Below are 18,545 nucleotides of genomic sequence, written 5' to 3' on the forward strand. Positions count from 1 at the left end.
GATCGAAGTCCTATGGGCAGAAATCTGTGCCATCAGAAACTGAATTTGAATAAGTTCAATTTGAATTTGAATTGCTCAGATTGAATCTGAATTGTAACTTGAATAAATGCTTTTGAAAACTGAATTTGAATTAGTCTAATTTGAAATTGAATTTATATTTTGAAAATGAATTGATTTGCTTTGAAACTGCATTTTATCCTTTAAAAATTCAGCTCTCGAATAATTTCAGTTTCACTTCTCACCATTCAGTTTCAGTTCTACAATTCAATTTCAGTTCCAAAATTCAGTTTTTTGGAACTTACATCCGGTTCCGGTTCAAGCGCAGATTAATAGAACTACGTTTTACTAGCGGACCGAAAGTGTTACTGACGGGAATCTACAGCGTCTTGAGCTGAAGTAAGACTTCAGAAGTCATTCGTCATGTCGAATGACCAGCGGATAAACTCTCAGGTTGGTAATAAATGTATTACATGTATAAGAACAAGCGTCATGTTAACAAATGATAGCAGTAAGGTAACTGTTATGCTTATTGCAGCTGCTAGCTAAAAACGCTAATTTAGCGTAGTTTGCCCTGAATTCAGCTTTGACAAACAAATATGATCGACTGTTTCTAGTAGAATTCCAAAGCTGTCATCTTGGACCCTCTCAGAGTACCCCCTCTGTATGCTTACAGAGACCCCTACAGTAGGGAAACATGCAAAACGGTGTCCAAACCTTTGTGTTTTAGCTTTATTTATGTCTTACACAGCATCCCAACTCTTTAGCTAACTTAATAACTTTAGCTAAAGTGACTAGTTAGTCTAATTCATTAGTGCAGCATTACTGGATCACCTCTGTTTGAAGTGATATAATGTGATATACAACTATCACTGAAACAGCAAACTTTGTAAATAAGCAAACAACACTTCTCATTCTCTAAACGTTTGGCCACAGCTGTAGATTACACTATCAGTGCTTGTTCACTCTTGACAATAATTACATTTCTAAATTTACTTTGTGCATTTACAGGTAAACAATATCTAATATTTTATCTAAATGACTGCTTTGTCTTTGAAAAGGGTGAAGAGCCTGAGGCCGGTGACAGTCCAGTTCTACTCTAAGTACATCCTTACAGTGGCTCACAGGACAAGGCCACATTCCTGTCCTGCCAGAAGAGAAGAGAAACTTCAGAGTCTTCATGCAGTTCAACCACACCTGTCATATTCCATATGACAGGGGTCTCAAACTCCAGTCCTCAAGGGTGGACTGGAGTCATGCAACTTTTCCATGCCCTCGAGGACTGGAGTTTGAGACCCCTGCCGTATGGTGTTCATGCTGTTTTCTACCCCACAGTTACAGCATGTCTGACTGCCTGTTCAGCATATGCAAAAATATATGATGAGTTTAAGCATGTGATGACTAAAGCCTTCCATTATGGTGTTTGTCATCACATGTCACAGACATCTGGATGATCATTTGGAATAAACAAAACTAAAAACTTGTTACTTCATCTTTTATCTTTATTATTATTGTTGTTGTTCTTATTTTACACTTTTCATTGTTAGGCATTAGGTTTATTTGTAGTAGTCCTTTCCAACGTCTTTCCCTCTTCCATGTTACTGTGTCAGCTTGTCAGCATCTATTTGGGTTTGGAAGTGGAACAGAAAGTCAGGAAATCCAAAGTGCCATTAAAACCAGAAGAGGTTCTTATATTTCAGAAGAAGGGATTAATTCAAAAGAAATGACGTCAATGCCATATTTTATTTAGGAACACTAGAGAGCACTTTGCAAAATAACACATTCTTATAATTTCACCCTCAGATGAGCCAAGCTACGACTGTCAGGGAAGGTGATGTAGGTACAGAGCATGTGAGAGTGGTTAAGTTAATGTCTCTTGTCTAGATGAAGGCACAAGAGGGATCAATGGCAAGGCGTAGAGATTCAGTATCTTCAGTCTTCAGTGGACACTCCATTTCTGGCACAAAACACCTGTAAAAGATGGTCGATTTAGGAGGTGACCCGACAACTTCAGCCTGTCAAACATAGTAATGGAGCAGCATGCTTTAAAAAAAAAAAAAAAAAAATCTAATTAAGCATGCACTCAGTACCCTAAGAATTATTATGGTAGTTAAACACAGTGATAGTTGTATATCATATTATATCACTTCAAACAGAGGTGATCCAGTAATGCTGCACTAATGAATTAGACTAACTATTCACTTTAGCTAAAGTTATTAAGTCAGCTAAAGAGTTGGGATGCTGTGTAAGACATAAATAAAGCTAAAACACAAAGGTTTGGACACCGTTTTGCATGTTTCCCTACTGTAGGGGTCTCTGCAAGCATACAGAGGGGGTACTCTGAGAGGGTCCAAGATGACAACTTTGGAATTCTACTAGAAACAGTCGATCATATTTGTTTGTCAAAGCTGAATTCAGGGCAAACTACGCTAAATTAGCGTTTTTAGCTAACAGCTACAATAAGCATAAGTTACTGTACGGCTATCTTTTGTTAACATGACGCTTGTTCTTATACATGTAATACATTTATTACCAACCTGAGAGTTTATCCGCTGGTCATTCGACATGACGAATGACTTCTGAAGTCTTAATTCAGCTCAAGACGCTGTAGATTCCCGTCGGTAACACTTTCGGTCCGCTAGTAAAACGTAGTTCTATTAATCTGCGCTTGAACCGGAACCGGATGTAAGTTCCAAAAAACTGAATTTTGGAACTGAAATTGAATTGAACTGAAACTGAAATTATTCGAGAGCTGAATTTTTAAAGGATAAAATGCAGTTTCAAAGCAAATCAATTCATTTTCAAAATATAAATTCAATTTCAATTTAGTGATGATCATTTTCAAACCATAAATTCAATTTCAAATTAGACTAATTCAAATTCAGTTTTCAAAAGCATTTATTCAAGTTACAATTCAGATTCAATCTGAGCAATTCAAATTCAAATTGAACTTATTCAAATTCAGTTTCTGATGGCACAGATTTCTGCCCATAGATTTGTTCTGTAAAAACTGAAATTAGTAAGATGGATATCGATATCAAAGCTGTACTTTGTGGCCTGCTAAGCCCACAGGGCTGGTGCCGATCAAATCTTCATCTGTTGAAGATACAGTTAAACTCTGAATCACAGAGAATGTTTTGCTCTTTATGGTTTATGGTGTCCTTCATCACTGTTTTTCAGTGAAATGTTGGTTTTCCTGATTTTTCTGACACCACATGAAAGAACCTTCGTTCACAGGTAACCCAGAGTCACATCCACACTCCTGTAGGTGTAATGTGAGCAACCCTCAGCCATCTGTCACTGAAGGTAACGATGGGTCTTCAGCTCACTAGTCTGGATGATTAGCCTCCATCAGGCTTTTCCTGGAACCAGAAACAGAGCGCTCTGTTTTTACCGAAGTTTCTGCCTCTGCACAAGTGAAACGAGAGGGTTAGACCCCAAGAGAACAGGTGAGGTGAATGAAGTTTAAGGTCAGAGTTTTACTCTGTTATATTTAACGTTGCAAGATCAGATCAATGATACAGAACATGAAGAACAAACTGAAGCATGATTAGAGGATCTAATGTTGCCTTTACTAAAGCAAACCCTACACCACCTTCATCTTAGCCCAGTATTTGTAACCTCACCATCATTGACACACTTACACACACCTGAGATAAGCTCTTTAAGCATGACCATGACCATCTCCTCATCTGATCAAAGAAAAGGATCACTTTTATAAGTTCACCACCTCTTTTCATCTTCATACACAAACTGAATCCACAGACTGTACAGGTGTATGACACACACATAAATACCTGCTAATCAGTGTGACATCCAATCAAAATCCTCAGATGTTACTCAGCAAACCTGGGGTTCCACCTTCTTGGACAGTCTGTTAGTACAGTAACCTCACAGCTGCCATATTATTGATCAGATGATGTCATTAAAAATGCTCCAACAGCACAAACATGGTCCAGTTCAGGTGAAGTTAGCAGACAGCTAGCAGCTACAGCCGGCTGTGTCACCATCCACCCATCAGTCAAAAAGGCCACGCCCCTAACAATGCAAACTCCCCATGAAGAGGAAATTATTTAAAAATGATCAACAGAGACCAAGCAGTTTGTGTATTGTAAAAGTGTAAATGTGTAAACCTGTTTATTTGTACTGTAAAGGTTTAACATGGGAGTGTATGGAAACCACTCAGTGCAGCACTGAGTGGTTTCTGCTGGACACCGGAGGAAGTGCAAGAATATTGCAATAGCTGTTTATGAATTACAGATAACTTTAGTCCCACAAAAATAAAATAGACCTGTTGAGATGAGATTTCCTCTTACTTTTTTACCTGCTGATCAGTTATGCTAAGCTAAGCTAAGCTGAGCACAAATGTGAATAACTGACTCTGAAATGTTTCCTGTGCTGCGATCATCACATCTTACCAGCAGAGCTCCCTCTGGAGAGGATTTAGACATTCATGGAAGCCTGGGGGGAAACTGATGGTATTAGCGCAGGAAACAGGAAAGACAGGCTGAAGCAGACAGACAAGCACCTGAAACACCATCAGGTTTCCTCTCTGTGGGAGCAAAACACCATGTTTGTGTGAGCCATGATGAAGACTCTCCTCATCAATGGGGCCTCCACTTCTGAGGCCGTCCTTCTGCGCCACACCATCTCAAACCCAATATCATTCAAATATATATTCAGACAGAACTTTATAAGAAACCATTTATGAACGCGCTTGCAACCGATCCTCTCGTCTGCACCAGGATGATGTGATCAAAGTTATTACAGCTCAAACTAAAGCTGACCTTAGTTATTATGACGAAAAACAAAGACTAGAAAAAAAAAAATCAATCATCAGAGACATTTTCTAATGTCCGTGCTTCCTTAGACTCATCGTTTCACTTTCTGAGGAAACAAACAGCTGCTCATGAAGTTATTCTAAAGAATAACTCACATTTAATTCACAAAGCATTAAAAACTCTGGTATTTTAATATGTTAATCAGTTATTTTACAGATCCAAGAAAGAAAATCCATAAACGAGGCATTCAGGAGCATCAGGGAGATTTGAGTTTTACACATTTATACATTTATACAGACTCTCGCTCCCACCTTGACCCTTTCATGTCCCGTTTCTCAGATGAGACAAACTTTATGTACAATATTCACACTGAGGACATCTCGTCAGTCCGTGCCGTTTCCTGATCTCAGCTCAGTCCAGCTGTTCTTCACATCAGGCCGCAGCCAAGCAGCTCGTCCCAGGGCCACCACCGCCGTGCAGGAAATGGGAGGAAGATGATTCAGGAAGGAGAATGGCTCCCGGGAGGATTATGTGGAGATGGAGGAGTAAGCTGAGGAGGCGCTGACCGGGGAGTACTGGACCGGAGTGTACTGGATCAGAGGGACGGCCAGGTCCAGGTACTCCTGCAGAGGCAGAATCACACGTTAGAACAGGAAGTGGAAGCTCTGGAGACTTTAGCTCTGTCACATGACACCAAAACTCGCTTCTAACTTTTCTTTGTTCAACGTCACATCAATGCTCTCTCGCCAAGAGACCCACGCCGCTTCAAATAAATGAATACAATCATGACGTTTTTGAAAGTTCAAAGCAAAGCTGCAGTTCCTCTGATGTCCAGCAGAGGCTTCAGCACTGAGGCAGTCACACAGCTCTGCGTTAGCCAACTGCAACTAAGATGAGAGGAAACCAACACAGACTGTGGTATAAATTTCACAGGAGCTCACAGATAACTTTAAATTTACAGAAATAATAAAATATCTGTCTCAGTCTTCCTGATGGTTAGCGAGTGCTCCACCCATCAGTTAAATGTTTAAAGAGGAACGAGAGGGACCAACTGAAGAGAAACTGCTGAAGTGGAGGACATTTGCAGGTTTTACTCCTTAACAAAGAAACGACAAGTCACCTGGTTGGCCATGATGGAGACAGTTCGATCCAAATCCTCGACCAGCTGCTGGAAGGTCGGCCTGCGGGACGGGACGGCATGCCAGCAGTCCCGCATCATCAGATACCTGAGACCATGCAACACACGCTTTACTGCGCAGGTCGGATCAACACATCAACGAACACAATACCAAATAAAACAAAATATCCTCTTTTGATCACAGATGTTTGCAGCTGTGTCTCTGACTTTGTGTTTCCTTATTTACATGAAGTCACGTGCGACTACACAAGCGACCTTCAGATTTGGCAGAAGGTTTGTTAGCTGCAGCTGTCTGGAGATACTTGTTTGACTAGTTTCAAGTGAATTTAGAGCATAAAAGTGGTAAATGTTGGATTTTTAAAGTCGGCTCATCCTCCAGGTCTCATGTTTTCAGATATTGGCATTTAATGAAGCTGTCTCTTCTGCTGAGTTTTCCAGGAATGACCGGCTCCTCTGCTTAAGTGTCAGACTGAAGTGTTTGATGTGATGATATACTCACAGCTCCTGAGGGCACGCCGATGGTTTCTCCATGCGGTGTCCCTCCTTCAGCAGCTTGAAGAGCTCCTCGACAGGGACGCCGGGGTACGGAGACCCCCCGAGGGTGAAGATCTCCCACAGCAGGACCCCGAACGACCAGCTGTGAACACAGAGATAAACGAGCAGCTCTGTAATTTTCTCCCAACTGTCACATGAAAATAACTCATAAAAATCCTCATTTATTAATAATTGAAATATTAAATAGCTATTTCTCTATTCCTCTATATCACCATTTCTATCTCTCTGCTTCAGCTGAAGACAACATCTGAACCATCAAACATGTAAACATTAACCCATGATCTTTAGCACCAACATCTAATTTCACACTCCATAGATCGGAGCTGTCAAACAGCTACTTGCTGCTTTAACATCACCTTCTGCTGGGGTGGAGGTCCACTCCAGGCTGGGATGAGTTTCACGAGTCGGAGGAGAGCAAAGCGGGTGATTGACAGACATTTGTGTCGAGCTTTGAGAGCAAAGTTGCAGATTTACAGCTCGTTCTACGTTCCTGCCCTCACCCGTGAGCACGAGCGTGGGAATGAGCTTCCAGAGGGGCTCCAGGGACGGGAGTTCAGGAGGAGCTCAGAGCAGATTTGCTCCTCCACATAAAAAGGAGGCAGGTTCAGCATCTGAACAGGACGCCTCCTCATGATGAGTTTCTGGTCTAATCGGAGGAGACCCCAGTGCAGACCCAGGACACGCCGGGCTGTAGAGGCGGGCGGACTGACCAAGTATCGACAGTATCGGTGGCAACACAGGTATTGGCATCAGATCAGTACTTAAGTTTGTTCAGTGTTGTACCCATTCATCAGACAACAGGCATGTCTGCAGCCACCTCCCTGCTCTGCTGTGATTAGTCGCCCTGCGGTCACATGAGCAGCACTGAGCAGAGCTGTGCAGGCTGCAGTGCGTGTAGAGCTACTTCACAGCTGTACATGAAAACACTGCAAACACGATGCTGCTGGAAGGAAACCCCTCACACACACCCGGCACAAAGGTCAGAGGTCACAGTACTTCAGACAGACAAAGAATATCCAAGTGGCTCACACAGAGGTGAAAGTGATGTTTCAGTCATGACATCAGTCATGACTGAGAGTTGAGAGTCAGCATCAGCTAATGTTAAAGTGTTTTTGGCCATTATACTATATCTCACAAAAGTGAGTACACCCCTCACATTTTCCTGTTTTATTGTATCTTTTCATAGGAGATATGACACTTTGATACAATGTAAAGTAGTCAGTGTGCAGCTTGTACTACAGTGTCAATTTGCTGTCCCCTCAAAATAACTCAACATACAGCCATTATTGCCTAAACCGCTGGCAACAAAAGTGAGTACAGCCTTAAGTGAAAATGTCTAAATTGTGCTTAATTTGCCATTTTCCCTCCCTGGTGTCATGTGACTTGTTAGAGTTACAAGGTCTCAGGTGCAAATTGGAAGGTGTCTTGAATTTGGTGTTATTGCTCTCACACTCTCTCATACTGGTCACTGGAAGTCTAACATGGCACATCAGGCCAAAGAATTCTCTGAGGATCTGAAAAAAAGGATTGTTATTCTACATAAAGATGGCCTAGGCTATAAGAATATTGACAACATCCTGAAACTGAGCTGCAGCATGGTGGCCAAGACCATATGGCAGTCTAACAGGACAGGTTCCAGTCAAAACAAACCTCTCCATGGTCGAACAAAGAAGTTGAGTGCACGTGCCCTGCGTCATATCCAGAGGTTGTCTTTTAAAAATAGATGTGTGAATGCTGACAGCATTGCTGCAGAGGTTGAAGGCGCGGAGGGTCAGCCTGTCAGTGCTCAGACCATACGGCACACACTGCATCAAATGGCTGTTGTCCCAGAAGGAAGCCTCTTCTAAAGATAATGCACAAGAAGGTTTGCAAACACTTTGCTGAAGACAAGCAGACTAAGAACATGGATTACCTGTGGTCTGATAAGACCAAGATAAACTTATTTGGTTCAGATGGAGTCAGGGATGTGTGGCGGCAACCAGGTGAGGAGTACAAAGACAAGGGTGTCTTACCTACAGTCAAGCATGTTGGTGGGATTGTCATTGTTTGGGGCTGCATGAGTGCTGCTGGCACTGAGGAGCTACAGTTAATTGAGGGAACCATGAATGCCAACATGTAACTTACTAAAGCAGAGCACGATCCCCTTCAGAAACTGGGCCACAGGAAGGATTCCAACATGACAACAACCACAAACACACCTCCAAAAAGACCAGTGGCTGGCTAAATAAACTGAGGGTAAAGGTACTTGACTGGCCAAGCATGTCTCCAGACTTAAACCCTATTGAGCATCTGTGGGGCATCCTCAAATGGAAGGTGGAGGAGCACAAGGTCTCTAACATCCACCACCTCCATGATGGAGGAGTGGAAGAGGATTGTAGCAGCACCCTGTGAAGCTCTAGTGAACTCCATGACCAACAGAGTTAAGGCAGTGTTGGAAAATAATGATAGTTACACAAAAAATTGACACTTTGGCCCCAGTTTGGACATTTTCACCTAGGGCTGTACTCACTTTTGTTACTAGCGGTTTAGACATTAATGGCTGTGTGTTGAGTTATTTTGAGATTACAGCAAATTTACACCGTTATACAAGCTGCACACTAACTACTTTACATTGTGTCATATCTTTAATGTTGTCCCATGAAAAGATACAATAAAATATTTCAACAAATTTAAGGGGTGTACTCACTTTTGTGAGCTACTGTAGCTGTTACTGTAGCAGCATATTTTCAGCTCACTGAAGTGTGTTAAATCATTTTTTAAATAATTATATATATATATATATATATATACACATATATATACATACACACACACACACACACACACACACTCCAAACATGAGCTATGAAACACGTCTGTGCTGACTGTCCGCTTTGTTTCCAGCCTGCAGCACAGTTAAACTACAGACGCTGAGATAGACACCTCTACATTCAGCTCAGTTTCAAAATAAAAGCCAGAAGGTCTGTTTTACTGTGTTAACTTCTTAGTTTGAAAGTAAAAGTCACAGTGATTTAATGATCTTTTCGCAAACTGATGATGGTTTGTCATAAATCAGTACGCACCGCGCTCCCCGACATCAGCTGCCTCTATAAGTTAAATATATCGGCATCAGTAATATTAGCCCTGTATTTACTTTGTATCACATAGCACTACTGGGGAGGAGGAGGAAGACAGAACGGGGTCTAGGCATCTCTGCTGAGACTGCTTCTCCCTACCAGTGTAAATTATTTTAAAAACACACATGATGTGATGAGCTCAAAAAACAGGAAGCCGTAAAATGCTGTAAAATCACAGGAAGAGGAAGTCTTGGTTCAAATGCTCGGTAGGCTTCAGAGGACTCACACGTCACTCTGGTGTGTGTAGATTCGGTCAAACAAAGCTTCCGGCGCCATCCACTTCACTGGCAACCGACCCTGCGGACACAATCAAACCCAAAGATCAGCACCCTGTCACCTTTGGCTTTCACCCCGCCAAAATAAAAGTCTGTCCAACTTACATTGGTGGTCTTCTTGTAGTAGTCGATGTGGTGGATGTCTCGAGCCAGACCGAAGTCGGCGATCTTCATTACGCTGTCTTCGGTGACTAGAACGTTCCGGGCCGCCAAGTCTCTGTGAATGCACTGAAGCACAGGGGAGGGTCAGCCTTTACATCATGACACCGAGAATTCAACCGACAACCCAATGCACTCACAACACAGCTACCCCCCTCCCCCTTTTATTCTTAAAGAATAAAGGCTGGAGACTGTTACGGATTCAAATATTGGGGATGGATACAAGAGGAAAACCAAAATAACAACACTGGTCCGGCCGGGTTGAGTCAAACGATGATTTAATGATCACACGTGTGGGAGATGGACACCGTACGCAGACAGCATCAGATCCCAAAATGGTGGAGCATTGATCAAACTCTTATAGCCTCTATTGGCCCCCACCTAATCATAAAAGCCTAAACATTCACATTCTTTCTCTCACACAGCGCCTAAGCTACGACCTTGGCTCCCTGTTTATCTGCTCCTGCTGAGATGGGGCAGAAAACTCCAGTATGTTCTGTTCTCTTCTAATCAGACAAATAAGGCGATGACTTTCTGCGAACAGTATTTCTTATAACTCAGCAGTATAATGCATCATAAAACAATATCATTCATTCACAATAAATCAGCAGTCTAATGTAATGCAAATCAGTTTAACAAATGTAATAGTTACCACCTTCTTCTAATTCAGGAGAATAATGCAAACTAAAACTACATAATAATTCACAATCTTTAATTAGGGGTCTAACATGGCATAAAATAATATTATAATCCCACAAGACCCCTTCTGTTCATCCAGCTCCATATTTTTAGTAAGTTTGCACCAAGACCCAGCACAAGACAAAAAAATGATGATCAGTTATAATTGTAGGGTCTTTATCTCTCAATATAAAACACCTGGAGGCACCTGTTACTGTGCTTGGTGCTACTTAAATGAAATGGAATTAAACTGAAGCACGATTCTTCTGAGCAGCAGAGTCCAGGCATAAAAGTATGGAGATGGGTGTACCTAATAAAGTGGCTGTGAGTATATTTCTGCACTGCGTGTGTCAGATTTCTCGTCAGACGCTCTGTGTTTACTGGCAAAAGAAAACCGATGCCCACAGAGTTCACAAGATCGTTCAAGCATGAAAAGGAGCAGAGTCTGCGCCCTGATGATGTAAAGTCTCTCTGACCTTCTTTGATGCGAGGTATGCCATCCCTCGGGCCACCTGGTACGCTGCCGACACCAGCTCCCTGACCTCCAGGCTGCCCAGTGACGCCTGCCTGGAGCTGCTCCAGTATTCCACCCCGACCGGCCGGCGAGCTCGCAGATACTCCCTCAGATTACCCTGCGCAGCGTACTCCACCACCACATAGAGAGGACCTGCTCCGGGTCATGGCGAACCCCAGGAGAATGAAAGAAACGCATTAATAGCAAATACTCACACGGCAGGAATTTAAAGACCTCAGACGTGGCGGTGCTCACCGTCCTGCGTGCAGGCGCCCACCAGGTTAATGATGTTCTTGTGTTTGCCGATCATCTTCATCATTTCCATTTCAGAGATGAGGTCAGACAGATCCTTCTCCGTGGCATCGGCTGCACGTAGCAACAACACGTAATCTTTCAGCGACAACCTCAATGTCATGCCCCCTGCAGCTCACACTTGCACAAGTTTCCACATTTATATTTGGAGCTCTGCTGAGACTTCACTGAGCACCACCACAGTCAGAACTTTACTTCCTTATAAAGTAATTTGCATTTATTTTATTAGGGGCACACACACAAGCTGGAATGGAGAAGCTAGGGTGGAGGTGGGTTGCAAAGAGGCAGCTGCAGGGGGCATCTTTCACCCTAAACTGCTGCCTGCAAGTTCTCTCACCTTTGAGCATCTTCACGGCGACTTTGGTGACCCGTGTCGGTTTGTTTTTGTCGATCCCGATGGCCTCGGCCAGAACCACCTGACCGAAGCAGCCTTCGCCCAGAGGCTTCCCCAGAGTCAGCCTGAGGACGACAAACAAACGGTCAGCAGATACAGGAGCACGCTGATCTCACGCTCACTTTCATTATATTTAAACCTTAAGAACAGACCGAGAAGACGAGGCTGACGTAATTTCAGAAACATGCTGTGCAGCTGACAGTGAGCTCTCCAACTCAGTCTGTAAGCTGGTTGTTTGGTCGTGTTAGTGATAGGTCAAAGGTCACAGAGACAGGCAGGTTACATTAGAATGTAACAGATGAAGAAATAACAGTGCAGTCTTTTCCCTGATGTCAATTGCTGCAGCAATCTCAGGTGCAGATTGGGAGGGGCGAGGGGCAGAAAAGGCGTGGTTACCGGTCACGAGGCAGCTCCCACGCAGGGTCGTAGGGAAGTTCGTACTGGGACGCGCCCACCAGGACGGTGGTGGCCGCGCTGGAGAGACGAGACTGACGCATCAAACACATCCCCGATTGCAGTGAGGACGACGACTCGACTGACACCTGTGGACGCAGAATTCAATTCTATTTTATTTATACAGCACCAAATCACAACAACAGTAACCTCAAGGTGCTTTATGTTGTAAAGTAAAGACTTTACAACAATACAAAGGAAACAAAAAAATAACCCTATGACCCCTGTGAGCAAGCGCTTGGCAACAATGGGAAGGAAAAACTTCCTTTTAACAGGAAGAAACCTCCAGCAGAACCAGGTTAAGGGAGGGGCAGACAGTTGGGGAGGAAGATGGGACAAAGACATGCTGTAGAAGAGAGCCAAAGATGAATGATAACTAATGATTCAATGCAGAGAGGTACAAACACATGTGAGTAAAGAAACACTCAGTGCATCATGGGAATCCCCCAGCAGCCTACACCTATTGCAGCATAACTAAGGGAGGATTCACGGTCACGTGATCCAGCCCTAACTATATTCTTTATTAAAAAGGAAAGTTTGAAGCAGTGCTGTCAGCGTTAATCTCGTTAGAATGATGCTAACGCCATAACCGCATTAATGCAGCAAATCTCCGTTAGCGAGTTAGCGCGGATCGCCCCATGCATGGGGCTGCATCATGGTGCAGCCATGGGCTAACAGAGATTTGCTGCGTTAATGCAGTTATGGCGTTAGCATCATTCTAACGAGATTAACGGTGACAGCGTGAGGAGCAGGATTTTGAATTCTGGATTTAACAGGGAGCCAATGAAGAGAAGAAAATATAGGAGAAATCTGCTCTCTCTTTCTAGTTCCTGTCTGTACTCTTGCTGCAGCATTTGGGATCAACTGAAGTCTTTTCAGGGAGTTTTTAGGACATCCTGATAATAATGAATTACAGTTTTTATTTGCCAAGGTAATGCCATCCAGAGTAAGAATGGAAGGGAGTCTAAAAGACACATTGATGGTTTCGAGGTAGTAATTACTGAAGTTAACACAGAAAGATCAACTGGAGAACAATACTAAACAAATATCAATTGTAGTGAAAATAGCTGTAGATAACGTGAAATGTGAAATGATTCTGAATAATTTTATCTATAATAGTTAAAATTCTATTTGTGAAGAAGTTCATGAAGTCATTACTAGTTAACTTACTCAAGGGATGGTTGGCTCAACAGAGCTCTGACTTTTTTGTCAGCCTGGCTACAGTGCTGAAGAGAAACCTGGGGTTGTTCTTATTTTCTTCAATCAATGAAATAGTAAAATGTTCTGGCTTTGCAGAGCAGCAAACTATTTCTCCAGGCTAAATGATGATCTTCTAAATTTGTGATACGCAATTTCCTCTCCAGCGCGTTTGAGAGCACATCTTAAAAAGGAGAGAGCGAGGGCGCCTCACCTGTCTCCTCACCTGTCTCTTCAGAGGCATGCTCTTGGCTAATTTCTGCACGACCAGCTGGTTGCTGAAGTCACTTTTCTTCGGCACACAGCAGAGCCTGCAGATGACTGCTGTGGCGGTGAGGACGACGATGATGAAAAACCCAAGGCAGTAGATGAAGATCTCCAGGTACGCCTGCGAGGTCAGTGGGGAGGGCGGAGGGTCTGAGGAGAGATCACATCGGGAACATTAACAGAGATTTGAGCTCGTTTCTGTGCGTGGCAAACCTGCGAACCTTCACATACCATCGACCACAGTGAGCCACGCAGAGTGGTGCGACACCCCAATGGAGTTGGCGGCCAGGCAGGTGTACTCTCCAGAGTCTTCCAGAGTTACACTCCTCAGATTCAGCACCTCCATCTCTCTGTCTGTGGTGTTCATATTAGCAGTCTAAGAGAGACAAAGGGAGCGGCGCTCCTGGGATTATTCATGTTGATGTAAAGCGCTGCTATCCAGGCAGCACACAGGTATCCCCTGAGGTGTGATCGGGGAATAAAGGGAACAAGTTTGACTACATTTATATCAGCTTTCCATACTTTGAGAACACGAGCGTAGGGCAGTCCGTCCGGTCCCACTTTGCTGCCGTTGATGACGATGTGTTTGAGCCACTGGATGTGAGGCTGTGGGTCGCTGAAGACGCGGCACACAAAATCCACGTTGCTGCCAACCACTGCCGTCTGGTTGGCCGGCAGCCCGGCCTGCAGGATGGGCCTGTGAGGAGAGCGCTCTGAAACAGGTAGGATGGAGATAAAGAGAGAGGTAAAATAAGAGGACAAGAATGATGATTTGCTGTGTTTTTGTTCAGTTTGGAGGAATATGGGGTTTCACAGAGCTTCAGCTGTGCCTGAAATGTTCACCATCACTCTTACCGACTACATCCAGCTGGTAAGTGTGTCGCAGGCTTCCATATTCGTTCTCCACCACACAGGTGTAGTTCCCTTTATCAGAAGGAACCACTGACTCCATAATTAGACTCCACATGTGGTCTCTGATCTGAAGGACAGAACACAGGTAAACCAAAGGGATGAAAAGGAAAACTAACTCTGAAGCTTCCTCTGATGTCACAAACTCACCTTGTAGCCTCCGATTCGTTGGTCCTTCCTCAGCTCGTTCCCGTTCTTGTACCAGCGCAGGGAGGGAAGCGGATTTCCCATTGCTTGGCATCGAAACTTCACCGTTGTGCTTGCAGGAACGGCGTGAAGCAGCTTCTCCATCTTGTCTGGCATCACCCACTGCGGCTCCAGCGCTAATGAGGAGACACAGCCACGTAAGCATCGTGATTACAAACACCTGTCTGAGAGAGAGAGAGCAGTTTGAAGCTTACGCTGCTGCAGCTTCTCGCTGCTCGTCGACAGCTCGTCGGACAGCTTGTTTTCCTCTGACGAAGATTCGTCATCTTCTTCGTCTTCGGAGGATTTCACTGCGTCTGCTTTAAAATAAAAGGCAGTTTGTTTAAAACATGCAGCTTTTACAGTTCTGCATTAACCTCAATGACCACACATGATGTGTATCACAGGAAGATGACTGAGAGCATCTCAGAGGACATCAGACGCTCTGATTCCACATTCAGAAGAATAAACTAACATCCGCCCTTTTTAGACATGAATCGGAATCAAAACACTTTAGTAATCCCAGAAGCAGTGATGTCACAACGCTCCAAGACAGAACAGAAACTATATACTATATAAAAGCATTCTAATTTTAAATATCCCAGTATGTTACACAAATCAAATATATGGTTGACACTGAGGTGCCCCTCTTGATGCTTTGATTCTGTGGAAAAGCTCATACCAGAAGAAGTGTAATGAAGTGTAATGCCAAAATGAATCAGTGAGATTTTATGGGAAACATAAGCTTGTGAAATGGGCACATTTAACATGTGGCTGAAATAAACTGCTAACTGTAAACAGGGCAACAGCTTTAGAAGACTTTCGTTCCAGATCAGGAGGTCAGTTTTCAACAAGACAAACCTACAGCAGCTGGTTTCAGACAGAGGACCGAGGCCCAGGGTCAGATAAAGAGGGATTATTATGAACTGTGAATCATGCAGAGCAGCTCTGGGAGAGTCTGAGAATGAAACCTGGAGCAGGAAGTGAGCAGAACAGTTTCAGCTTAAACACTTCAAAGAAATATCCTCAGCTGTTTCATATTCTCTGACCAGCGGTCACAAACAGAAAACCAAACCAGCATCAGGAGCCTGGAAGGCCTTCTGCTGTAGACTGATGGTGTAAGAGGCTCTGTGGCTCTGAAAGTACAGCTCCTGGTAAAGACATCAGAGAAGAACAGTGAGACAGGGCCGGGCTCGAGGGACGCTGTTTACGAGAAACCAGCTCAGGATCATTTTCTGTTACTGCGTCTGCCACAAGGAGGCGTGGCTTCAACCTGAGCCGAGCAAAACAAGAAACTACAGATTCAAACACTCAGCTGGAGTCCAGATGGTTGGACCGGCACATACCCACCCACATACACACAAACACACACACACCCACACACCACCCGAGGCAAGTGTGTTTGTTGTGTTTGTGCTGCACAGCGCTTCATGTGTTCTCACAGGGCCAGTCTGAGCGCTGTCCTCGCTCTCACCAGGAAAAAAATCACTCTAAACGTTTTCAGATGCCTTGCAGCCACAAACAACCAAACCTTGAAAAGTCACTTTCCTTTTACAGAACTTCTCTCATTGGAAACTTTTAGGAGCTTTTATATAACATGGAGACAGAAACACCGCGACCACAGTCAAGATCAGATGTGAACGAGCCTCAAACAAAGGAGGGCGAGGCCCAAACAAGCGCTGCAGCACTTAAAAAGAGGCTAACGTACCGGCGCTGCCAGGAACCCGATTTATCATCAGAGCGCCACGCTGAGCACCAGGCTTTAACCATGAACTGTGGTTATTCAGATAACCACAGCCCTCTGCTTCAGGCTAAAAATAGTAATAAAAGCCAGTGACAGTGACATTAAAAAAAGCCAATTAAAAGAAACAAGTTATTGTGTCTCAGATTCTCTGTTAAGGAATATTTGTGAGTTTATAGCGTTTTGTTTTCATTTCAGTTTTTCAGAAAAGTGTTTATGTGTTTATCATAACTCCCACATTTAACAGCGTCTGAAGCTGCAGCCATGCCGAAGACACCCCGCTTTACTTCACTGCAGAAATTCACCTGCACATGCTTCAGTTTGGTTTCATAAATTAATAAAATGCATAAATTAAATATCCTGCTTCAGAGTCTCCAAGAAGAGAGATGCACTTCTCTGACAAATCTTCAACTGAATTTTAGTTAGTTTAGTAATATCTTCCTTAAACACCAGGGTCTTACAGCAGGGCTGTCACAGCTCAGAGCTCAGCCTCAGTGTTTACATGTATGAATGGCTCTAACTGCTTCAAGCCTCCATCAGGAGGCTACATCGTCTCGTTCCATGCTGGGATCCTGGATCCAGTTAAACTGAAATGCTAAAGCCAGCTGTCTGACTGTGAGGATTTGCTGCTGCTCGCTGGTGTCAGTTATACTGACGTGTCTGAGTTTGGGACATTAAACACGGCTTTAATTCTAGTTTAAATGAAGCAAACTCAGGTTAAACTGTAGGAGGTGTCTGAAAAGTGACTTTAGATACGTCTTTCAGTCATGGTGTCCACCCTCAGACCTCAGATGCTCCTCACCTGTGCGCGTGTCCTCTGTGGCTGGCCTGGACTGAGCCGGAGGGTCGTGAACCAGCAGAACTAGCAGAACCAGCAGGAGGCAGTGAGGGCAGGACATCGTGTCCAACACAGCGACGTGCTCCGAACACACTGCAGCGACAACAGACACACAATGTCAGACTTCCTGCTTTCTCTGAGAGTCAGACTAGTGCAGGTCACCGAGGATGGAAATCTGCCTGCTTCAGATATCTGTCAGTTTGAAGTTAAAAGGATACGTACTGTATGATGTGAATGATTGGTGAGCAGAAGAATCCGAAATGTGCAAAATGCTGCCACAGGGAGGGTTTGTTCCAGTTTTAAAAGTTTTTTTCTACCTTATAAAAGTTTAAAAATACAGAAAACAGTGCATCAACTTAAACTTACACTTTTTATCATTAATATCATTTAGTTTGTTTAAATGTACGATCGTAAAATGAAAACAGGAAGTCAATAAAACAAACGAGCTGTGATGAAACGTGAAAAGAAGATGAGTGAAGCTCACTCACATGCACTACAGCATCATTCATGTTTTGGCTACGGCTGCTGATGACCTTTGACCCCTCCGAGGTGACTCACACAGCACAAACTGCATACAATGATTGTGGTCATGAATAAACTTTCTAAAGCTCCAACCTCAACGCTCCGCAACATTTAGGAACTTTGTTTAAATTCCGGGTCTGTGCCAGGAAACCAACCAATTGAAATTAACTTCACCAATTTTGGAGTCTGATATCAGCCAGAGCTTTTGATGGATACCAGAAGAGTTTGGTTGATGTGCAGCTGCTAAGAGATATTTAACCAAATATCAATGAGTGTGAATAGACACACTGCCAAAAGCGCACGCACGCACGCACGCACACACACACCTTGAGTGACATCCACCTGTCCATAGGGTTTAATATAACAGCTGAAGGGTTTCCACAGGTTTAGGAGTGTTTATGGGAATTTCTGACCATTCTTCCAAAGGCACATTGTGAGGTCAGACACTGATGTTGGAAGAGAATGCTTGGCTCTCAGTGTCTACTCTAATTTATTCCAAAGGTGTTCTGTTGG

At 43.7% G+C, this 18,545-nt stretch overlaps 1 protein-coding gene across 2 annotated transcripts; it reads right to left on the minus strand.

Annotated features, from left to right (window-relative positions):
* Nucleotides 1-4,078: 4,078 nt before the first annotated feature.
* LOC146570318 (fibroblast growth factor receptor 1-A-like) lies at nt 4,079-17,802 on the minus strand. Of its 2 annotated transcripts, none has more exons than XM_085283298.1 (17): nt 17,733-17,802; nt 17,475-17,603; nt 15,147-15,251; nt 14,896-15,068; nt 14,692-14,815; nt 14,359-14,549; nt 14,068-14,212; nt 13,784-13,986; nt 12,316-12,461; nt 11,863-11,984; nt 11,469-11,579; nt 11,176-11,366; nt 9,968-10,090; nt 9,814-9,884; nt 6,416-6,553; nt 5,899-6,004; nt 4,079-5,401 (listed from the first exon to the last, which is right to left on the minus strand). In XM_085283298.1, coding segments are annotated over exons 1-17 (2,175 nt in total). In that variant the 5' UTR covers nt 17,734-17,802; the 3' UTR covers nt 4,079-5,305. The 2 variants fall into 2 exon arrangements, with proteins under 2 accessions (XP_085139424.1, XP_085139425.1); XM_085283299.1 differs by having other exon boundaries at nt 4,080-5,401; nt 13,796-13,986.
* Nucleotides 17,803-18,545: the final 743 nt, after the last annotated feature.

Source organism: Mchenga conophoros, linkage group LG7 (assembly GCF_057382185.1).
Source record: "Mchenga conophoros isolate Kocher_MC1m ecotype Shallow Benthic linkage group LG7, M_conophoros_male_GT1.1, whole genome shotgun sequence".
NCBI classification, from domain to species: domain Eukaryota; kingdom Metazoa; phylum Chordata; class Actinopteri; order Cichliformes; family Cichlidae; genus Mchenga; species Mchenga conophoros.